General features: G+C 53.3%; 1 protein-coding gene across 9 annotated transcripts in view; it reads right to left on the reverse strand.

Moving 5' to 3' along the window:
* PAX6 (paired box 6) overlaps positions 1 to 23650 on the reverse strand; it is a 34216-nt gene extending 10566 nt beyond the window's left edge. Inside the window, exons 1-11 of one of the 9 annotated variants that reach the window (XM_006091618.3) lie at positions 23624 to 23650; positions 16890 to 17082; positions 12920 to 12996; positions 12517 to 12577; positions 8863 to 8993; positions 8007 to 8048; positions 7697 to 7912; positions 6822 to 6987; positions 912 to 1070; positions 368 to 450; positions 14 to 164 (exon numbers count right to left, since the gene is read on the reverse strand). In XM_006091618.3, coding sequence (XP_006091680.1) covers positions 14 to 164; positions 368 to 450; positions 912 to 1070; positions 6822 to 6987; positions 7697 to 7912; positions 8007 to 8048; positions 8863 to 8993; positions 12517 to 12526 — 958 coding nt within the window. In that variant the 5' untranslated portion in view covers positions 12527 to 12577; positions 12920 to 12996; positions 16890 to 17082; positions 23624 to 23650. Of the gene's footprint in view, positions 1 to 13; positions 165 to 367; positions 451 to 911; positions 1071 to 6821; positions 6988 to 7696; positions 7913 to 8006; positions 8049 to 8862; positions 8994 to 10088; positions 10377 to 12516; positions 12578 to 12919; positions 12997 to 16889; positions 17083 to 17181; positions 17421 to 18190; positions 18408 to 23623 lie in introns of those variants that run through there. The other 8 variants (XM_006091619.3, XM_014458277.2, XM_006091616.3 and 5 more) reach the window with 8 other exon arrangements.

Below are 23650 nucleotides of genomic sequence, written 5' to 3' on the forward strand. Positions count from 1 at the left end.
CACTTCACATTACCAGGCGTGGTGGGTTGTGGGATTGGTTGGTAGACACTGGTGCTGAAACTACTGCTGATAGGAATATGACTAGGTGTGTTGCTGGCCTGTCTTCTCTGATTCCTCAGTTTTTCTTCTCTTCTCCATTTGGCCCTTCGATTAGAAAACCATACCTGAAATCAGACAGAACAGGTTAGCCCTGCACCCACCTCCGGCATTTCCGCTGTGCCCCTCCCCCCAATGGTGGCAAAGTATTCAGCACACTGAATCTGTTACTATTTATATAAGTGAATGAAGTTCCTTAGAAGCACTTTTGTCTCTAGAAAAGGCAAAAGGTTTGAATCACAAAGCATGAAACCACAGGGAAGCTGGGTACCTGTATTCTTGCTTCAGGTAGATCTATTTTGGCTGCTAGTCTTTCTCTGGCAAACACATCTGGATAATGGGTCCTCTCAAACTCTGAAAGAGTAAGTTTTCTTTGTTGTGCCAGAAACATGTCAACCACATCCTGAATCCAACTGGCTCCCACTTCCAACCAATTCCTTTTAAAATGCTACTACTGTTGGAGGAACTATCCCACCAGAACCAAGTTACATTTTCTTTGGAATAACATTCATTCAAGGACTCTTCTGTGGGCTGAATTAGCCAAATCATCTTTTTTTTCAGTATGAGAAGTCAGACTTTTACTCTTTGAATTACTGGTACATGAAAAGAAGGAAGAAACACACACACACACACACACACACACACACACACACTGAAAAGATGCCCAGAAAAAAAAAAAAGAGAGAGAGACAAAAAGGAAAAGGGAATCTTTTCAGTCCTCTATGCAAAGGGCCCTGGCTAAATTTAGCTCTTTGTACTGAAGATGTGACATTTACTTTGATTTACTGCTTCTCTACTTTGAAAAACTCCATCACCTTTCTCCAGGGCCTCAATTTGCTCTTGGGTAAAGGATGTTCTATTTCTTTGTAGCTTCCGCTTCAGCTGAAGTCGCATTTGGGCTTCATCTGAATCTTCTCCATTGGAACTGATGGAGTTGGTATTCTCTCCCCCTCCTTCCTGTTGCTGGCAGCCATCTGGAACAAAAAGAATAGGACAGTATGAGAAATTTGGAATAACTCGGGGCTCCAAAGAGGGTCTGGTATAGCCACAAACTCCAAGAGCTGTATATTTAGACAGTCTTATGAAAACATTCCCAAGGGATGTTTCTTTTTAATAAAAGGCGTTTTGGACATACAATACCTGACCTTTTTTTTCTTTCTGTTTTTATCAAGATGAACCCGACCATACAATATAGATACTTAAAGAGTAACATTTCTTCGAATGACAAAATAAGTGCTAAAGTTTCAGATTAAAATTATCTTTCATAACTAAACTTGACTCCCCAAATGCCTTACCCAGTTACCTTTCCCTACAGAATTTACTTACCTATGGCTGTGTTGGGAAAATAGAAGAGTGATGCTCAAGATTTCAGCTGATCTATAATCAGTAATTCCTATCTAATCAATTAGATGTTGATAGGTTTGTAGAAAATGCTATTAAGAAACCAAACCAAGCTTGTAATCTTTTTAAAAAAATATTTATCTAGTTTTTATTTTAATTCTGCACAGTCAATTTCATTTTAAAGGTTGTGAATTTAGAAGTACTCGCATTGTTCTGCAGTTTTATTCAACTATTGTATGAGTGCGCTTTGCCTTGACACCTATTACAAGCACAGCTGTAATTATATCATCACCAAGAACAGGCTATAATTGCTGAAAATCGAATTTTATATTTAGATAAAAGGACTGTCCATTCTTTGTAATGTGTTGCACCAGAGAAAAGTAAGATTTCTTTTAAATTTTTAACGTGTAATTTTAAAAAAAGAAACAGAGAGTTCACTAACTAGCTAAGTATTCTAGGCTGCAGCTGAGTCCTTGGCATATCATTTAAGTGGTACATTTTTAATTAGGGCATTTCCACCACTTTTAATGTAATTTCTATCATTAAACAGGGGAAAGTTTTATTGTTTTCCCTTGTTGCTTGGAGGGCAAGATGTGCACTTGAGCTAGCTGTCTCTTGTCTTGCGCCTTGCCCAGGAGGCCACAGCCCGTCTGTAGGGAAGCACTCATCCCTGACGGGGCCTGCAAGCTGGGTCCTGGGTCTTGGGTCCTGAGGCCCCCAAGGGATACCAACAGGGGCTGACCTAGAAACTTGGCCAGTGGGGGGAGGGGCTTCTAGGGGGCCCTGGTGGGAATCGACTTGGCCAGGAATATCATTTATAATCAGGAGACAATAGGCATCGCCTTCAAAGAGTTCAGGGAATTGTGACAGGATCTAGTGGGATCTTTTCAGGAACTTTGAAATGTTTTAAAACCCCAACTTTCTCCCCCATTTAAACAGGCGGATTCATCGGCACTGGCCACCATATGGGCCCTTGGAGATCTATTGAGATGACCACCAACACTTGAATAGCGAGGGGCTGCTTTTCAGCGCCGCACAATGCCCTGCGAGTAAGGGAAACTATTAAACTCCTGGGGCAGGAGCGCTGGCAAACTTTCGTGGGCAGAATTTTGAGGCCACAATGAGCGCGGACAACAAAAGGATTCTCTTGAGGCGTGCAGCGGGCCACATTGTGTTACAAGAAGCCCAGTCAACAGACTTTTCAGTGAAGTGTGTTAACCCCTCTGCTCCGCTATCATTAATCACTGTCCGGAGAGCGGGCGCCTCAATGCTATTTAGGGGCTTGGCTGGGGGGGGGTGGAAGGTAGATGGGGGGGCCAGCGCATGGGGTAGGGGAGGCAGGGAGGGTGGATGGGGACTAGTGGGCGTAGGGGGGGGGGAGCCGACAGTCAGGGATGATAGAGACCAGGGTTGGGGAATAGGGGTGGGAGCAGGGAGGGAAGATGGGGCTGGATTGGTGGGGGAGAGGGAAGAGGGGAGGGAGATGGAGGAAGAAAGGTGTAAGAAAGACAGAAAAGAGTGCTCAGAGGAAAAAGATAAGAAGGTGGAAGAAGAAGAGGAGAGAAAGAGGAAAAGGAAGATAAGGGGGGAAGACAATATTAGTCAATAGGTCTAGGCACTACTTAGGGTGGTCTTGTGCTGTCTCAGGAAGGCGGGAGTGGGGAGGGCTACTTAGCACAGGGGGAGACTCACCCACGCCAGCACGTCTTCCCTAATTTACTGCCCCAGGTTTCCGAGGGACTTAGCAAAGTGGGTTTTGTTTTGTTTTGTTTTTCTCAGGGAAAGAAATGAAGAGGTGCCCTTACTTGGGGGTTCAGTGAATGAGGAGGACTTTAGCAAGAGTCCTTTTGAGCCAACTAGACAGGCTCCTAGGGTATTGCTTTAGGAAAACACAAACAAAAACTGATCATCCGACGACGTTTAGGGACAGGGCCCTGAGGAGACCACAATCCCATCTCGCAGGGGTGATCAGTCATGCCTTCCAGGAGGCCCCATCCCAGTCCTTTTTCTGGCACATTCGATCTTGCCAATTAAACAAAGCTGCCTGGTCCCTCTCTGAAGACCCTCACAGATAGCATTCTCTGCTCTCCTCTGCTTCTCTGACATCTTCCTAATTTTAAAACATGGACATTTGCCCATGCTTTCCTTCTCCTTCCCTCTCCCCCTCCACCTCCCCACACACTCACACAATCTCGCACAAACGCAGGCACAGAACTGACTTGAGAACTGACATTTAAGGAGAGGAAAGTCAACGGAGATGAGGAGAGCTGGATTTTAAACTTCTTTGGGGGAGAGTGGACTTAGAAGCGGGTCAGGAGAAACCCGTGGCTGTGGCATCCCTCCGTGACTCCTCGGAGCGGAGCGAGCCTGCACCCCTGGAAGCATTTTTTAATTATTATTATTACTTGCATAGTAGCAACTGTTCTAGTCAGGCGGTGCCAGAGCGGTCACTCTTAGATTGCTCCCTCCCCCCCCCCTTTATTTTTCTTTAGTGGATTTACCTTCCTCTCTTAAAGCTTTTCACAAAATAAAACTAGAAGTTGGGTCTCAAATTCCCCATATGATAAACCTAAGTGGCAAACAATTAAGATATCTTCTTTAAAAGGCGCCCCCTCCGAGCGCAGGGAAGGCGCCTTCAATGGGCTGGGCGCCGTCCACCTTCCAGCCTAATCCGTGAGAAGGCCAGTGAAAGCGCCTCCCATTATCCCAGCCCCGGGACCATCTGACGCGGGGGATAGGATTTGTTTTCTGGAAGGAGAGGAGAGGTGGGGGGAAGGACGCTGGGAAATAAAATCACTCCTTAGTTTCTTAGTGTCTTAATCAGTGAGGCGGAAAACAAGCAAGAAAAGATAGCAACCCGGTTGCGGCACCTTTTCAGCTCGGGAGCCCGGATCAAAACATTGTAGCATCTGTTGAAAAAGAGACTGACTAAATCCTATAGAGGGCCTGGGTATTGGGGGTGGGGGGGGAGGAGATAAGAAAAAGTGTCTCGGGGATCCCTAAAACCCAAATCGCTGGAGAATTGGGGGCCGGATAGAGTTGTCTCTTGTCAGCCCACGTCGTCACGATTTTATCCACTGCCGCGTGGCGTTGATCAGATGGAAACCATATTTGTCTCCCTCTGAGACTTAACCTCGCCTTATGCTTCCGGAGAAAAGGGCTCTTTAAAAGCCCCCAAACGGTTTCCTGGCCCAGGGAAGGGGGCCAGTGCGGGAGGGCATCCTTCTTAATGCCAAAAAGTCTGAAGATCCCCCAGGCGTCAGCCCAAGCTCTCCGCCAGCGCCCCGCGGCCCCCACGCGCGGGACTCCCACGCTGGGGGTGCGAGCTGCGTGCTCCCCGTGCAGCCGGAGCTGCGGTCCGAGCCCGGATCCGGGGCACGGAAATGGGTTTTGTGCGGGAGCAGAAGGGGGACTGGCAGTGGTTCGCGGAATTCTCTAGCCACTCACTGCTCAAAGTTCAAAGTGCCTGAAGGAGCGCCACCTCCCGCCCCAATCACCACCGCCAGGGCCCTGTGGTTAGGCAATCGCTTCCCGCCCTCGCGCTCCCCGAGACAAAAAGCTGCCGTATGCAGTGCCGCCTCTAAGGGAAGCGGTGGGGCTAGCAAAGCTGCAGCCCTCGGCTCCCGTCTGGGCTCCAGGAAGCAGGAGGGGGTGTCCCTGCTGTAGGCCCCAAGCTACGGGAGCCCTGGAGCCGAGGGGCCAGCGCGGAGCCTTGGGGATCAGCTTTCCCAGGCTCAGCCACTGCGCCCTGCACCCTACCCAAGGCTTCTGGGACCCAGGCGGCTAGAGGCCTGGGATTGCCGGGAAGCTGGCGGGCAGGCGCTATGGAGTGTGAAGTGCGCTTTCACTTGAATGTGTCCACTGTGTGCACGTGGGGTTCCTAGTTCCAAAGGTCAAGTGAGGGTGTGGTGGTCCCCACTTAACCATGTCAGTCCCTCGTCCTCAGCAGAGGCCAGGGTGGGCCTGGGCCTGCAGCCCGGTTTGGAGGCAAATCCTCAGGTGTGCCTGCTGAGCTCCGGGAGGCTGCGGGTTGGGGCGATCCGGGGATCCCGCCGGCCGGCGGGTTGCTCAGCTCAGCGCATCGGGAAGCTTCGGCCGGCCGCGCGCCGCGCTGGGAACCCGGAGCGAGCGCTTTGCTCCCTATCTTCCCAGTGTCCGTCCTATATTGTTTCCTGCTCTTAAAACTGACATGTCTAATTGGCAATTGGTGCCGAATCGTGTCCAGAGGTCTCTTGTGGAACATTTCTACAGCTGTCTCCTTCAACTAGACGCTTATTCATGTCGCCTTAATGAGAAACAAAACGTTCTCTAATGAGCAATTACAGAGCGACAGGATTGTTCCCATAACAAATTCTTGGGAGTGACAGAAGCATCCTTTGTACCAGTTATTTCGCATACTGTTACCGATTTTCCCTTCTCTAGTCCGGCTCCGTGGAGGCGCGGGGCACCCAGAGCCGTCTTTAGAGCGCACGGTGGCGCGGGCAGTCCCGTCAGCGTCCTGCGCCCAGAAGCCCCCAGGCTTCGTCGTGCTCCGGGGAGTGAGACGCCACGTCCCATTATCTCGCATATTATCTCCTTGTCACCAGGACAACAAATACCGATTAATCTTCCCAGTAAACTGTTTCCTATTCTTGACCAAGCTACCTCTGTGTGTGGAGGGAAGGAGAGAGCCAACGGGCCTCCCCCCATCCCTATCTGCTCCTCTTCCTTCATCCCTTCTCACACATCCTGGAATGATCCAGATCCCATCTCTTCTCCCAGACCCGGGCACCCCAAGTCTGGCTCACACTATTGTCACTCCACCCTTCTAAGCAGTCGCCACCCACAGAGAGTGAGAACTGGGGGCCCAGAAGGGTTGGAGAGAGTGTGGGGGTGTTTTAGTTGGGAGACCACCACTTCCAGTGCCCCATTCTCCACTCGACCATGCATCTCTCTGCTCACCCTCTCTCATTTGAACCCTACTCATAGTCACATAATTTGTCAATTATGGCAGAAAGCAAAACCGATACAATTATGTTTTACCTCACAGTCTCGCAAGTGTTAACCTGTCTCACTTCTACAGCAAAGGGACTTTCTATGCATTTGAATGGCAAATTTGAATAAGGTACCACGAAGCTCTTACACACACGCACATCCTCCTGCCCATAACACACATGTACACACACCAGCCACATGCATACTACTCCTGACATAGCCCTTCCATCCCCAGGCCAACCAGAGAGCTCAATAAGCACCACCTACATACAGTGCAAGCCAATGTGTCCCAAGCCTTTGAAGAGTCACCCCATTGCATCCTCTAAGCACAGAGGCCGGAGAGGGAAAGGTTGGGGAGAAGACTATGGGCTGCGTATACAGAGAGTTTAGGTGGTTGCTCGGGTTTTTACCTTGGGTAGGTTGCCCTGGCACGGAAGTCCCCGGATACCAACCGGGGCGGGTGCCCCAGCTTCCGGTCTGCCCATTCAACATCCTTAGTTTATCATACATGCCGTCTGCGCCCATCTGTTGCTTTTCGCTAGCCAGGTTGCGAAGAACTCTGTTTATTGATGACACCTGCAAATCAAACCAAAATCAAACCAAATGGCAGTGTCTCCTAAAAACAAGGCCGCTCTGTCTTAAATCCCCATCTCAACACACCCACCCCCTTAAAGAGCAACCCTTAACACATTAAAAACAACAACAACAACAACAACTCCCAACCATCATGGGACAGTGTAGGTTGATTTGCAGGGACATGATGGACAGAATGACAGCCATCACTTTGGGCATGGAAACTAAGTTGGGTCAGAACTGGTGGATGAGGAGGTCTCTGGTGACCTATCACATGGCTGCCTTACTTTGTTAAAGATTTCCAAAAATTTTTAGACTTATTTAGAGCTTTGTTGCACTTAGGTTTATATTAGTGCAGAAATGGATGTTTGACGCCTGAAGGAATGTTCAGGCAGGCGGATTGGGAGAAAGTTAGAATCTGGTTTTCATTTTCATTTTCCTTCTTGATTCAAGTGCCTCCTCCCTCTACTATGCAGCATGCAAATGAGATGACCAACTTCCCACACTTGACTCCCATTTTCCAAGAAAGTCAAGAAAAGGTCGGGATGCTCCTCTCAACAGCCCCAGGTACAGAGAGCAGGGAGGTAGAGCAGAGAGGAGATAAGAGACAGACACTGGTGGGGCGGAGAGCAGAAGGAGGTGAAGAAGATACGGTAAAGAGGAAAGAGAATGGAGCTTAGGGCAGGGAGGGGGGTGTTCTCAGTGAACTTACACTTGGTATATTATCGTTGGTACAGACCCCCTCCGACAGTAATCTGTCTCGGATTTCCCAAGCAAAGATGGACGGACACTCCCGCTTATACTGGGCTATTTTGCTTACAACTTCTGGAGTCGCTACTCTCGGTTTACTACCACCGATTGCCCTGGGTCTGATGGAGCCAGTCTCGTAATACCTGCCCAGAATTTTACTCACACATCCGTTGGACACCTGCATAGGGGAAGTGGACAGAAAACCACATTATTAATAATTTCAAGACAAAAATAAAATTGTTTAAGTATGCATTAAACAATGACAAGCTTACGTTTTGATTGTCCAGCACTTGGACTTTTGCATCTGCATGGGTCTATAACACAAAAATATACCTTCAATGGTACGAGAACTTACTGTAGAGCGCTTTTTTTCTTAAAATTACATTTGTAGCCCTGAAAACTACAAATATGATGATACTTTTAAACAGTTTGAACTAAAAAAAAACTAATTTAAATTTTTAAAAAACTGTTTTCTTCAACACTGCCAGAAGATGCATCAAAACGAAGTCAGATTTGTGTGTGTGTGTGTGTGTGCTGACCTTGTTTAAAGTGGTGTTATGTTTTAATGAGCAAAGGGGGGAAAGTAAACTGAATTTAAACTTATTTTTCCTTTAAAAATATACCCAATTGAGTACATGTGAGTTATGGAGGGAGGTAAATAGCACCTGTCTTTTAAAATAAATATGTATAGATATTCTTCCTTAGTTTATCATATGCAAACCAGTATCTCAAAATCTGAGGTAAGCATGGGATGAGAGAGAAGGAAATGAAATGATGCCGGTTTTGTAAAACTCAGCTTATTCTAGTACATAAACTATAGTACATTTAAAAACATAAATGTTTTTTACCAAGTGAAAAGAGAAAGGTTTTTTTCTTTTAATTCACACACTCTTCTTTTTTCTTTTTAGATGAGTTATGTGACTGACCCAGGTTGAAAGAGATGGGGAAGGATGGTGGAAGGAGAGGGGAAAGCGGGAAGACAGGGGAGTGGCGTAGGGACTGGGGTGGGGGGGTGAGGGAGGGGGGTCCATAATTAGCAGCATTTACAGTAAGAAGTGAAGAGAGGGCCTTGCAAGTGGAGGGCCGCAGGGGCGGCGGGTGGGGCACGGGGCACGCCAGGAGGATCACCTGCAGAATTCGGGAAATGTCGCACGGCCGGGCCCCGCTGTGCGCTAGCTCTACGATCTTCTGCCGGGTGGAGTCTGGCAGTGGCCGCCCGTTGACAAAGACACCACCGAGCTGATTCACTCCGCTGTGACCTAAGGAAAGGCAGAGGAGAAGAGAGGAAAAGAGGGGAGAGCAGAGGAGAAGAGAGGAGAGAGGAGAGAAGAGAGGAGGAAGAGTGAAGAGGAAGAGGAGGAGGAGAAAACAACCAAATGCATCCTCAGCTCCCTGCCAACTCCTGCCAACCTTGGTGATCAGGCCCCTGCAATCGATCAAAAATGACAACAGGACCATGCAGCCATGCAGGGCATCGGGCAGCCCGGCCCCAAACACAGCCGTACTCTCGCCCACCGGCCTGCAGAAGCACCAGACAGGCAGACACCTGCCAAGGAGCAAGAACACACTCACCTCACTCTGGCACCACCCCAGCAGTGTCCCCAGACCATGTCCCTCTTCATAAACACCCCAACCAACCTCTGAACCCACGAGATGCAAACAATCAGCTCTAAAAATATCTTCCCAAAGATCCCTTCTGAGTTGTGGCAAACGGTGGTTCCACAGAACCCACACGGAACCTCCAAGCTCTCCGCATTGTTGGAACTGTAAGAGCAAATCCCACAGCCTTACAGCGCGTCCACGGAGGCTCGAGTCCAGAAATGTTTGCTGTCACACTCCAAACTCTGGCGAAGGCACCGCACAAACGCCCGGGTTAAAAAATACCACATAGATGGGAGAAGAGAAGGGGAAGGAGAAGAGAAGAACCAGAACAGCAGATCTGTGGCTAGTGAACCTAACCTGGGTTTCGGCGCCTCTACCGCAGGCATGAGGGTCAGAGCGCCAGATCTGCTCCAACCACAAAGTAGCCGGGCTGCGGCAGCGGAGCCAGAGCTGGGCGTCTGCTCACAGTGGCCACCGCTCGATTTACTTCCGCTGCTGTTCTCAGCTCTCCCCACAGCCAAGGACAGATATTAGCAAAAATCAAAAAGCGAAAGGAAAAGGAAGAGACCACACCACAGTGCCCCCCTCCCACATCTGTCCTTTATCTTGTTATCTCACAGCCTCCTCACCCATTGTCTAATCTTAGAGAACAGGGATAGGAAGTTAGTACTTCTCTGTAGCCCCCTCCCTAGAAACCACAGGCGCACAAATAAAGCCAATGGACAATTTCCACTTCCGTACAAATCTCCAACCTGCAGCCCCGACTCTGGAGAGCAGCCCTTCCAGGAGATGTGGCTCCCTGCTCAGCTCTCCTCTCTTCTCCTCTCCTCTCTTCTCCTTGGAGTCTCTGATAAATTGACTCCAGGAGCCTGAGCTTCTTAGCAATAAATAAGCTCCAAATATAGAAGAGGGGGGAAAATATGATGAGCCTCTCTGACATTTGTCTTTAAAATAAAACTAGCTGCACGTCAAGTTTGAGCTTAATTTCTGGAAATAGGCGGAAGTCGCTCCGGATCATGCATGGAAGGCTAATTGAAAAGATCAGTCGGGGCGCTTGTGGCAGCCTTGTCACTTTGTGACAGTGCTCCGCTCCGGGAAATTGCATCGTCACGACAAACGGGACCATGATAAAACGACCCTTTCCGTCCCTATTTGTAGATCACTCAGACGAGATGGAACTGCACTCGTTTCCCCTTCGAGGGGAGCCGCGTGTTCAGGGTAGCAAAGGCTTGGGGCGGAGGGGGGCCCTCACGGAGAGGGGGGCCGGAGCCCAAGCTCGATGAGAAGTGACAGGCGTTTGGGGGATCTGGGCTCTGTCTGGACGCAGCATGAGTGGAGACGTCTCGGGGACATCACTTTTCCAACAGAGCGAGGCCTAGTCCGTGCTTCCGGTCTCTCCCAAGTATCCTTCCTTTGCTTGGCAGGACCCAGCTACCCTCTAACTACAGGGCTTCCCCTTTGGACAAAGGAAACCTTCCCAGAAAGAGAAGTGCTGTCCTAGAGAGACCAAGAAAGGCTTCCCAAACTTCACGCATAGCCAGGGCGAATCCCAACCTCTGAATGCCAAGGCACATGAGGTCGCCTAATCCTAGACCTTCCTCCTCCCCGCCCCCCCCATTGCATAATAATAATAATAATAATAATAATAATAATAACGTCCCCGACACCTCCGCAGGGACCTAGGGCTGGTGCTCGCCCAGGACACACCAGGGCCAGGTCGCCTCTGCCAGCATCGAAATGGCAGCGAGGAAGCGCGGCTAAGTTCCCCTTCAGAGGTTAAGCCTCAATCATTGTGTCCCTTCCCTAGGGACGGCGGGCGCTCTTGCCCAGTAGCGATGATTATGCGCCTAGAATTCGACCACGAAGCATCTAATAGGAAAACATATGGTGTCAATTTGGATGCTCTGCGCCTTGCGCACACCCGGGAGCGAGCGGCACAAAGCCCCGCAGGCCTGCCTGCGACCCCGCGCCCCTCGGGGCCCACCAGCCAGGCCGCGGCGGCGAGCGCTCAGCGCTGTGCGCCCCAGCCCGGCCGCCCAGAGCGCTGGGGAGACTGAGCTGCGGGAGGAGAACCCAGCTGCCCGGAGGGGTGGGCAGAAGCCTTCGCCTGGCCAAGAAGGGTGCCTCCTGGGCCAGCCCCGGGGCCTGCCAGGTTCTGCATAACTGAACCCCCTTTAAAACTCGCCACCTTTGCGTCTGCTCTCGAGCTTCCGCCCACCGGCCGCGGAGGCACCGAGAGGCAGCTAGCGCTCCCAGGACAGAGGCATCTGGCTCTAGGGACCCTCCTACGTCTGGTCTGCAGTTCGGCAAGGGAAGGTTGCTAGAAGACTTGGGCCTGTCTGCACTCCTACAGCTGGGCCCTAAAGAACCGCGTCCAAACTCCGCACCTCAACCCGGACCTAGGCTTCACTGGGCCTCCAGGCTCCCAGGTCGGGACTCCAGACTAGCCCTGCTACGTACCAACACGCTTGGACTGGGACCTGGGGGCCTGGGCAGAGGGAGCATGGGAAACTCAAGAGCCGGGAATCAGAGGCACTATGGGCTCGAAACAACCAGCGCCCACACAGCTGCAGCAGGGCTTCTCCAACTCCTGGGCTGGAGCCCGACTCTCTTCCCAGACCCCAGAGCCCGGTAACAGCCCCACTGGTGGAGTTTACCACCTTCACCTCACCCGCAGGACTGGGTGTCTTGCCCTGCGGGGTGGAGAGGGAAGGAGCTGCCCTGGGAGCGACTGGGGGAGGGGAGCCCCCACACCCCGCCCTGATGGTGGAGACCTCCGTCCTGACTAAGCCGAAAGGGGCCTCCTTCTCCTCAAGCAACCAGGAGAAGCCTCCGCCCCTCTCTGCTCAGCCCAGCCCCTCTCTCTGGGGTCAGAGCCCGGGCAGGGGAGGGGAGGGAGGTGTGAGTTACAAGATTTGGGGGGATGGGGTTTCTCTACCTCAACTTCACAAACTCGAGCAGGCTGTTCTGAAGCGCCCAGCTCCTGTTTTTCCAGGAGCTAGAACAGCAGAGCAAACGCCCTCCCCTCTCAGGTTGCCAGGCGCAGAGGGGGGCACAGTTGCCTTAGTTCCCTGGGGTTTTTCCTTGCTACCATGGTGGCCTGGTCAGAGCTGACGCCCTCCCCTGACCCACTGGTCTTCAAATCCCCAGCCCCACATGAGAAAGACTAGAGGCACTTACTGTTCTGCATGCTGGCGCTGGCTGTGGGGCGCGGGATCCCACGGGGCTCGAATATGGGATTCTGTTAGCAAGAACATAGGCATTAATCCTGGGCCGGGTAGGCCTACCTCTGGATAGAGGATGACCTGGAGCCAGGACAGGAGACTGCCCGCGTTCTTTAGGGAATAATCCACCCAATTGCTCAGAGCTATCTGAGGGCCATCCAGCTCTACCTTCCAGGCATGAAAAAATCCAGTATTCCCAATCTGTATCTTCCAAATCTCTAAGTATTAAACCCTTTAATCAGAAGAAAGGATGACCCTATTTTGAATTTTTTTCTTCCATCTGAACAACAATGAAGACGCATTCTGAATCTTTAGGGTTTGGGATCCCAAAGCAGCTTTCAAGCCACAGCAGAACTTGCCTGAAATCTGGGATGTCTGTCCACTCTTACAATAAAAGGTCTCACACATCTGCGCACCCCTAGTTAAGGTCTTCCCCCTAAGATAAAACAGAAGGAGAGAAAGGTATGTCAAATTGTGGCTCAAAAGCAAAGGCCCATGGCTCTCTGAGCCATACTCTCAGAAAACAAAACAAAACAAAAATACTCATCTAGGGCTCAAACTGCCATAAAACCCTAAATCTCAAAGCTGCACCCACGTTTTCAGCGGCCTCTCCCGCAGAAGTCTCCATCTTTTAGAAGTGACTGCTCTGGCCTGGCTTGGGAGAACTGGAGAATCTGACCGGTCAGGCCCCATTTTGCAAAAATATCAAGAGCCAGGGAAAGGAAAGGGAAAGAACAAGAGAAACAGTGGAATAGGGGGTAGGGGAGTATACGTGAAGTTTAGAGGTGAGGTGAAGAGGACCTCAGAACTTCAGAGTGCCTGAGAGTGCAGGCTGGGGCTGGTCAGGAGGGCTGCAGAGCCATACTCTCCTTGAGGAATTTTACCACCCCAGCCTCCTAAGGCCCCCAGAACCCAACCCTCTGGTTACCACTTTATCCTTTACTCTCCCCTTCAAAGCTTCCCAGACAGGCCCTTACTCCACCCATCTCCCAGCCTTTCTTGGACTTTGAATGTGGTGAGCCCAACTTTTCCCCCCCAAACCTCACTTATTGTGATTAACTTTTCTTTTGGTGTTTAGATCGTCCCCCCTTTTACTGTACTGTGACACACGCTGTCTACCTCGCCTCACTGCTTTAAAAAGTAGGAACAGGAGGGGGTGAGCGTGGTCGACAAAGCCTACAGACAGTGAACAATGGCTTCTATTCTCCAGCTCTCCCCAAACCCAAAGAGCAAAACGGACTCTCCCTAACCAGCAACACAGCTTCCAACCACACGTACCAACAACCCACCAACTCACAAAGGGAACAGAGGGACACTTCTTGCATTGTCAATCCTGATCTAGTGCTTGTCTCCCCAAGATTCATCCTCCACCACCCCTCCTTACCTTCCCCTAAGAAGGTTTTGCGGGAGGGGAGAGAAAATAGAAAAGTAATTTCTTGTTATAAATATCTGGAGGTAATTGTGTTACTGGTGTGAGTTGTTAGGGGCCGTAAAAAGATACAACGGCACCGTAGGGTGCTCAATTGGGAAGAGAGAATTACAATAAAGAGTCCATTCAAAAGCTTTGGGCAGAAAAAGAAGTAAAATAATTAAATAGTCACAGCATCATTTCTCCCTGTTAAAAAAAAAACAAAACTAAAATACTCTTTCTTTTTCCTGTTTTGCCTATGGTGATTATTAATTTTGCCTGCCTGCAAGCAAGGAATTCCAAGAAGCACATTTTCCCCCTCCAAAGCTATTCATGGTCTAATTTACTACCTAGCTGGGAGGCAGCTTAAATCCATAAAAAATAAACTTAAGTGGAACACTTCTTCCCAGCCTCCAAATTTGGCCTGGTAAATATTGGAGATGGCAGAGGGCTACCTAGTTATGCCTAGCTGCACTGGCTCTCAAGGCCTCCCGCCTCTCAGTCCCCTTGACCACGGTCATGCCCCCACCAGGCAGAAACCCCAACTTGGATCAGAATGTGTGTGCCCCCCCCCCCCACACACACACCCTCAAAGTGGGACTCTGAAAAGGCAAAGCTAGCAGGCGGGAGAGGAGTAGCAGCGGAATACTCCTGAAGGGGGAAAACTTCCTAACTCCTCTCCGTACCACTCTGTACTCAACCACCAGTGAATGCCCCCATCCCAGCAGGTACATTCTTGATGCTATTTTTAAAGAATTCAGTAGCTGATTACAGAGAGGCCTAACCAATTAATTTTCGAAGCATCTGGGAAAGCATTTCAAATTCCGGTTCTACTCCATTCCCACCCCCTCTCAGCTTAGAATCTATCTAATTGCTTAAGTAGTCGCTAAAGTGCAAAAGCAATCCGAGAGGCTGGGCACACCGACACCCGGAAGCAAACACGCCGGGAGAGTTGAGAACCCCCGAGCCACAGCCACAGCCCCCTCCCTCCAAGCTCAGCCTTGGGCTTCCTAAAGCCCTAGACAGATCAGAGACCTGCACCAGGAATCAAGGAGTTTCCAGACATTTGGAAGTCGCCAGGGCCTTGGTCCACTAGGCCACTGGGCCATTGACTCCCTGACACAAGCCTCCGCTTTCAAATACTGATGTTTTAAACTACTTAATTCTAAAATCCAACCCCAAATTCCTTAGCTGGGGTGAAGGGGAGAGCTCACTTTTGTCCCTCCCGGCCCCCAGCCAAAAAGTAATTAGCAATTAAAATGACAAAGTTTTACTCTCTAGGGCCAAATAAGATAACTAATCAAATCGCCTTCAGACGTTTGCAAAGGTCACTGGCTATAAAAAATGTAATGTCAATGGCAACAACTATTATTTCTCCTCGGTAAACTCACCAAGCTTTTAAGCTCTTTACTTTTTATTTCATTTTCTGCTCCCGCCCCTCCTCGACCTTCCCAAGTTCGAGTTAAACATCCAAAATGGCTTAAGGAGCTGTGCAGAGTATGAGAGAAAAAGATCCCACGTTCACGTTGTTTTTAAACTTTGTAGAAATCACTCGAGACTGAAGGGCCAGGTTTTAGCACTCAAAAAAAAAAAAAAAAAAGAAAAAGAAAAAGACAGAGAGAGAGAGAGAGAGAGAGAGAGAGAGAGAGCATTTCCACTTGAAATTCAACTCCATTTTCCCCAATTACACTTGCTAAAATTCGGGCCTATCATGGGACACAGAGACGGAGAAAATCTGCACACGGAAAGAGGCAACAACTTCATGAACTTTGAAAAGACACTTTTCCTCCTGGGGTCTGAGAATCAATCGAAAAGCTCTCAAATTACTCAGACTAATTGGCTGGGAGAGGATGTGATCAGACGAAGGGGAAAGCCAGTGCTTTCATACTGATTTTTTTAAAAGCCTCATAAAGAAAAAAATCAGGGAATTTAGATGTTTTTTAAAAAGCAATCCAATCCACTTTTCCACCTTGGAACTTGTTGAAATGGCAACACCGAGCGCAGCATTGTCAGAGGAAGACAAGGAAAAATACCCACCGAGCGCTGGGGGCTGGAGGACAAGGAAGACCCCAGCTTTCGCAGGGCGAGGGCGAAGGTTGGGGGAAGCGTGGGGAGTAGAGAGTTTTCAAGTTCCGAGCTCTGCGCTCAAGTTGAGGGCGAGAGCCTGAGGGCTTGAAGGAAGCTGACAATCCTGGGCTCGGCTCAGAGCTCCCTCGGAGCGCGCGTTCGGCCGCTTTGGCCTGGTGGCTTCCTTCCCGGCTCCCGCTCACACTCCCTTTCTCTCCGCATCCAGTGCGCCGTTGCCTTGCCGATTGACTCTGCTCCAGCGGACGGCGGGCGCGGTGCCCCTCGGCGCCTGAGTGCCAGCGGACTTGTGTGCCCGGGCCGAACACGGCACAAAGGCGGAGGGCGGGCGAGGAGGCGGCGGAGCGGCGAGCAGGCTTCCTTGGCGCTCCCTCGGTGCGCCCGCTCCCTGCGAGCTCCCTGGGCCTTCGGCTGGACAAAGCAGCCGGCAGCGTTTGGTCCCGGCAGCCGTTCCCGGGCCTGGAGCACCGCAGAGCCTCTTCCTCGTCTCCTGCGAGCCGGGAGCATTTGGAGGTGATGGGGCCGGGAGCCGCGGCTGCTGCTGCGCCTGGTTCTTCTGTGAGCTCAGCCCGCGCTGGTGCTGGCGCTGGGGGTGAGCCGGCCGCCGGCCCGGAGCCCAGCGCCGCTCCCGCTCGCCGGCCGTCGCCCTCCGACGCGGGCTTTTGCTGGAAGTACAAAGTTTGGGCTCCAGCGTGGAAACTTCTCCGACCCAACTCTCCGGGCGTAGCAATGGGGGAGGGGACCGGCGAGACCGGAGGAAGGAACGGGGGGAGGAAGGGGGATACCTGCCTGAATATTGCGATAAAAATAAAGTGAGAAGAAAGAAGCGGACTCACCTTTATGAGGCATCCTCTCCCGTCAAAGCTCCTGTCAAGAGTTTTGTTTGCTTGGGTTTTGGGTTTTTTTGTGGCTGTTATTGCTGCTTAAAGACCACAGCGGTTGGAAATGACGGTGTTTTAAAGGAGTTGCTGGCGAGAGTTTTCTCCACGGATGCTGCTGGTTTGGTGTGTAAGAGCAATTCTCAGATCCCTGGGAAGAAGACAGAGATTGACAATAAAATGGGCTGTCAGCGGCTGGAGAGTGAGAGATAAAGAGTGTGGGTGAGGGAAGTGGCTGCAGCCAGCACACCTATGCTGATTGGTGATGGCTCAAGTGTGTTAATGTGTGTGTGCCGGCGCCCGGCCTCGCCTCCACCGCTCCTCACTGGCCCATTAGCGAAGCCTGACCTCTGTCATCATCCTCCAGCAAAACACTTCCTCCTGCGCCTGAACCAGAGCGGGAAATGAGGCCGAGCCACGGTTCGCTTTTCAAACCCACTAATCACTCCGCAACATGCAAATGCACCGCTCGCTCCCACACAAAATATTGCTTTATGCAAAGCAGCGCCGGGGCCTCGCGCCAGCCGATTGGATGCTCCCTCTCCCCGCCTGGTGCAATTGGTCCGTTTGTTTGAATATGAATACACTTGTTTTCGGCTCCGCCGGTGGGTCGCGGCTCCTCTCCCCGGCGCTGGGCCCCCCGCGTCCGGGCTCGGGAGCTGGTGCTCGCCGACATCGCCAGGCTCCGAGCGGCCTGGGAGCTAGCGCGGCCCGCCCTGTGGCTGCTAACTTGAGGGGTCGAGTGAAGGCCGCTGGGACGGGGGGGTCGCGCCCCCGACCTCCCTAAACTGGGGCTCGGAACTCCCAACTCGTGGGGAGCAAGTTCCCGCAGCTCTACGCAGCCCTTTCTTGCCATCTTCAGGCGCAGCTTGGCCAGCCGCCCCGCCCCCGCCCGCCCGCCCCTTGCTCCCGCCCCTACCAGGTCCTCGCCTGGGCACTGTGACACCGAGCACAGACGTGGCCGCGCCCCAGCCCACCTGGCCGCTGGGAAGAAGAGAAAGAGGGTGTAAGCAGCTCGGGGTTTCGGCAGCAACACTCCAGTGATGGCCGAGGCGAAACCTCGGCGGAGAGGAGGCCGCCAGGCTGGCAACTCGGCGAGGCCGGGCCGCCTTCCCAGTCCAGGCCTCCCGAGCCTGCCCATCACCCCACCCTCGGTCCCCCGGCCCTTTCTTCTGTTCTTTCTCCTTTCGGAAGCCGCCGAGCGCAGCGGAGCGGAGTCACAGCCGGGCTGGAGAGGCCCGAGCAAACACGCCACTTACTTTGTGTACAGAGGGTTCTTGTGAAAAGCCCTGAAGAGTCCTCACCAAACACTCACCAACTTCTCCCACGTGCCATTTGTTGACTAAGTGCGGTTGCTTTTCCGGGCGCCCGAGAGGAGGGGATCCCAGGGGGGGATAGGAGGGGAGGAGGATGTCTGGGGTCTGAGGTGGAGGGAGATGATCAATGCTGGGAGAGACTGCGTGTGCGTGTGTGTGTCCTCGCCAGCGATGTCGGCGTGTCGGTGTGCGCTATCTGAGTGCGGTGCAGGTGTGTCGGCACCACGGTTCCTTCTCTTGGGTCTGCTTAGTCCACGGAGGCGGCTCCCCTTCAACTGTTGCCAGAAAACCCAGGGAGGAAAGTAAGTCAATGGCTTTTCTCTTCTGACCACACACCAGAAGTCCATTTGTTGAATGCTGGACCATTAGGACACACCTCAGTGCACTCCAAAGGCACCCCTTGGCGCCGCAGTTAAGGTGACAGGGGAGAGAGCGGCTGCCCAGTCTTGCGAAGTCTGGAGCTCTCTTGGAGCTTGCAGGCCCTAGCACAGGGAACCGGCGGTTTAGGGGTGGGGAGCACACCCCAGAACCCGGCACAGACTGGAGTTGGAAGAGCAGAGGCAGGAAGGCCAAAACGAAGCCAGCACCGGGGACACTTGACTCCTCTTGACTTATGAAAAGTGTTGAAAGTCAGAGCTCATCCATGCAATCTGTACACTCGGAACTCCGCAGATGGTATGGTAGCCGCCCCTGGGAGCTGCGGCATGAGGACGCTGCAGGCCGCCTTGGGCCGCTGGGCCTAGTGTGGGCCTCCCATTCTCATCCCCAGCCTGAACCCAGTAACCCGCTACTGAGGAGCTTGGGCAGAGCTCGGGGAGAGCGGAGGCCTCCTCAGCCGCGGCCAGGGTTGGGGCAGCACAACCCGTCCACTTCCTCGTCCTGGGAACCGCTCTTCCCGTGGCCCAGGTGCACTCAGCGCCAGGACAAACCCCGGGCCAGAAGCAGGTGGCACGGGCGCTCGGGTCTGCGGTCTCCTGAGCGAGGTTTCGTAGGACCCAGACTTCTCCCGATCCCGGGATCCCGGACGTGGGACAGCGGGCCCAGGTCTCAGACCAACCAGAGTCGGCGTTATTTTTCTCCCCCTTTTTACTTCTCAAACAAGCATTAAAGAAACTTGAATTCAAGTCCACTGGGCATAAGCAAGGGGGGGAGGAGGAGGCCCAGAGGCTGTCGAACTGGAGGCGAATATCATTTTTACAACCTCTCAATTAGGGACCGAGTGGATTAGCACCTTCTTAAGCTTTGCCTCGGAAAGAAGGGACCATAATCTTGTTGCTATTTCCCCCCTGGGCACTGTCTCTTTGAATCGCTCCTTCTCCCACCCTTCAACCCCCACCTCACCTCCGAGAAAAGTTTTAACAACAACAACAAAAATGATAAGAGGCTAGGAGCGGGGAGTGAATGCCACTGACGTCATTGGGTGGGGGTGGGGGCTAGGGGGAGGACTCTTGGAAACCCCTCTGCACAAGCAAGAAACAAAAAGGGACTTAGCTGCTTCCAGTGTGTCAATATTTGGGGGCAGCGGGGGGGGGGGCAGTCAGACCCAAGGGAGACAGAGTTTTTAAAGTTTGAGGGGTGAAGAACGAGATTTCATGTTCTCCCTGGGCTAGTTTCAAAGGGGGTGGGGGTGCTGTTCTGCCTCGTGGGGCGCCTCTCGCTCTCCGCCAAGTACACGTTCTGCGGGCGACGCGGCTGGTTGGGGGGCTGGGGCGGAGAAGCAGCCCGCCAGGGGCAGAGGTGAGAGCAAAACTGAGACAGCTCGCATGTCGCCATTTTAATTGCGGCTTCCTAGGCCCCCTCGCTGCCCTCCAAGCAGGGGGGTAGGGGTGGGGGGATCGCGCCTTGGGTTTCCGTCTCGCCTCTTCCCGCCTCTCTTCAAGTCTCCTCCCCTGCCCGCGGCGCCCGCAGTGGACAGCTCCCCGGCCGGTTCCCGCAGGGGCCGCCGGGGTCATCCCACCCGGTAGGGGAGGGCGGTTTGTGCCGAACGCGCCGCTCACCGGAGAGTGCCCGGAGCCTCTGGCCTGTATTCGTTCGTCAATGTGAGATCGGCGGCAACTCACCCCCCAGCGCTCCCAGGCCTTCGCGGTTGCCCACTCCCCGGGTTTCCGGTCTGGAGGAGGCCTCTGGCTAAGCAAAGACGCGTCTAGCTCTTGGGAGATGTGCTTTTGGCGCTGGGCTTGGGAGCCAGGAGTCTCCCACCCGGCGTGGGTGTTGCAACACCTCTGAACTGCCGCTTTCCACGCCCTAGCAGAGGCGCGCTGGGAAGGGTGAAGACGAGCTTTTCTTTGAAGGAGGAAAGTCTCCGTAAACACCTGCACCACTTTGCAGAGACTCCAAAGGCTCTCTCTTTGCTGGCAAAACGGGTCAAATGAGCACAAAAGGCAAAGGCGCCCTCCCTTGCCGACCGGTTCCAGGTGCCTCCTTCACTCCAGGCCTTTCTCCCTCTCTTTTTTCCCACCAATACGTGGGTTTCCAGTTCACCCCTCAGCCTCCAGAGCCCAGAGTGCCGGGAGGCGGAGAAGAGCCTGGAGCTGGCAGTGCCTCCGGCCTGTGGCCAGGCTTGGCTGGGGAAAGCCTGGGTGCCTTGGCCTGCCCTCGCCTCTGACCAAATGGCAAGTGGGTTCGGTCCTCTTCCATCCACATTAGGCAGAAAGCGGAAAGCGTCTCTCTTTCTCTACATTTCCACCAAATACTTTAAACACACACACACACACACACACACACACACACACACGCTCGCACTGGCCAACTGGGTTTCCCAGCAGACACCCAAGCCTTTGCTTCCCGGATCCTGCATGCCGCTGTCCAGATAGGGGCCCGCTTTAAAACTCCAGATCTCCAATGTGTAGGACATTTGCAAATAGGGTTCTCAGGAAAGTTTGCTTTCCATTTGGTCACCCAGGAAGGTTCCCCATCTCTCCTTTCCCTGTAACTCCCGCCCTCAAGAGGCAAGAGTTCAGCTTTAAAAGAAAAGCAAGCTAAAGCCTCCTCAGCCCCTTCTCCCTAGAGACCCCATCTCCAAACAAACAGAGTCCGAAGTTTTTCCTGGAGAGGCGCAAAGAACACGCGAGCTGGGAACTGGGGAATTTGCTGGGGGATCTGAAGCTGGGGAAGAGGGAGGGAGCAAATGTCAGGGCTGGTTTGCTGGAGTAGCCAGGAACGGAGCTAAGCGCATCCTGGCAGCTCTTAAAGTGACATTGATTGGGACAAGCTGTTCCCCACCCCCCGGAAGAGTTAATATGTCTGTTAATCAAGACACTAAGGGCCCAAGTTTTATTAGCGATTGGAGGACATTGGTGGCAGTGAGGATCAAAAGCCGGGATCCCGGATATTTGTCAGCACGGTGTCACACACACACACACACACACACACACACACACACACACACACAAGTGTTTTCAATTAGAGAACAATTGGGCCATCACTTCCTAACCAGTCTCACAGGTGGTGACTTACAAACCTGGCTAGCAGGGAAAACCGATGGGGAGGATGGGGGGGCGGGTGGCGGGCGCAGCCAGGGGAGAGATTCCGGTGAGGAGCTGCAGACTGGCTCGCTCAGCTCGGCCTGAGTTTAAGAATCAGCAGCCTGGGGCTCTGAAGCCTCAGATTCCCACCCCCCTGCCCCCAGGAGAGAGAACTAAAAATAAAACAACAAATAACACAGAGTATCGGCATCCATCCCTCCCGGCCAGCTCCCCACTGCTCTGGCCGGGCTCTGGCGCCCGGTGGCGTGGGGTCCCCAGAGCGCAGCAGCCGGGAGGGCCGGAAAGTTTGTGCGGCCAGAGGGACTCTCCTTCCGCTGCGCCCGCGCTGCCCCCTTCCGCCCGGGAGGGGCGTTTGGTTCCCTTCGGTTTTCCTTTCAAATTCTAAAATAAATCAATACACGCCATGCCCTGGAGAATTCTGAACAGTAGCTCTTTCAATAATCCAAATTATGGGAGAGGGTACATCTGCCCTCCGATCCAGAAGGCGCTGGAGTGAGAAGGCGACCCAGGAGGTCGCGGCTTGCCTGGGCGCTGGGGGAGGACTCTGGTCGGAGGTAATTATGTCACTGTGCTTTCTCGCCGTGACAGCCGAATAAACACAATCTCCAATAAACATCTCTAATGAGGGAGGAGGCCCGAGGATGGCTGGCTTTGATTTATGGCTGGAGGAGAAGGTCCACTTCCCACAGCGAAGTGGGCAACCTGCTCGCTCCTCAGTCCAGAGAAAGGAGCTCGAGGAGGAGAGGACCCAGATTCAGGTAAGGTGCTCGGCCCAGTGACCACTGCTCCTGGGCGAGGTGGGCAGGGGACAGCCACTGCTCCCAAGCACCTGTCGCAGGTGCCTGAGATACAAACGTCCTGCAAAGATGACCCCCCCCCCCCCCCGCCCAAAGTCTAGAGAGGGGCCGCCAGAAGCAACAGTGGGAGTGCGGGGCGAGCCTGGGCCTGACCGGGACTCCTATCCCACCTCCTGGCGGGTGCCCTGTGCCCTGCCTAAGCCTGCCCTGGCGCCTCCGGACGCCTACGGCTGGCCTCCCGGAACTTTCGCCCCGGGGAACCATGGGTTAGTATAGGTTTGGGGGTCTTTCCTTCCTTGACCCACTTTGGAGAAACTTCTGGCACCCGCATAGGCCGTCCGCGGACGGGAGAGTCCGGGTGCTGCTCTTCCCGGCACTAAGCGGCTGGGCTCCCCGGGCGCCCGCAGGCTTCCCGCCGAGGCCGCGCAGCGCCCGCGGTAACCCGAGCCCGCGTTCTCGCTCAGTGCGAATCGCTAATTATTAGGTCTCCGAAGTGCAGCTCAAATCACGCTGGGGGCCTTGCGCGCTGCCCCGCTCTGCCGGCAGCATTCTTTAGTCCTCATCTCCTTCCTGAGAAACGAACTCCCATCGCTAGGACTTTGTTTCGGTCCGACCATCTACACTTTGCAGCCGCGGGGAAACTTGTGCGGCACGCGCTTCAGGAGCGGGCGGGGACTGCTCCACGAGGGAATGGGGTGAACTGCGATTCGGGGGGAGTTGTGAATGCAAACTGCGTCTCCCCTCCTACATTTCGCACGGTGGCCAACGGCTTTCTGCGGGCAGCAGCAGCAGATCCCCGCTCCTCTCCCCGCCCCTCACCCCCGCTCAGCACCCAGCTGGAAGTCCACTCTGGGGACTGGGAACATTTTGCTACTTTTGCAGAAAAACACACTCGGCGAAGACAAGGGCACCCCCCTCCTCCACTATCCGATTCCGCCCTCTGTAACTCCCCTCCATCTTTGTATTCCTCCTTTTAAAGGCAAAAATCAAGCCCCCGGGCTACTTGGGGCGGGCTTGGCTTTGGAGGCACCCGTCCTGGGCAGCTGCGAAGCGGCGCGGGCCGAGCCGGGCCAAGGCCGGAGCCCGGCGGTTACCTGGGAGCGGAGGGCGGGGAGGCAGGT

Source organism: Myotis lucifugus, unplaced genomic scaffold (genome assembly GCF_000147115.1).
Source record: "Myotis lucifugus unplaced genomic scaffold, Myoluc2.0 scaffold_92, whole genome shotgun sequence".
Lineage (NCBI taxonomy): Eukaryota > Metazoa > Chordata > Mammalia > Chiroptera > Vespertilionidae > Myotis > Myotis lucifugus.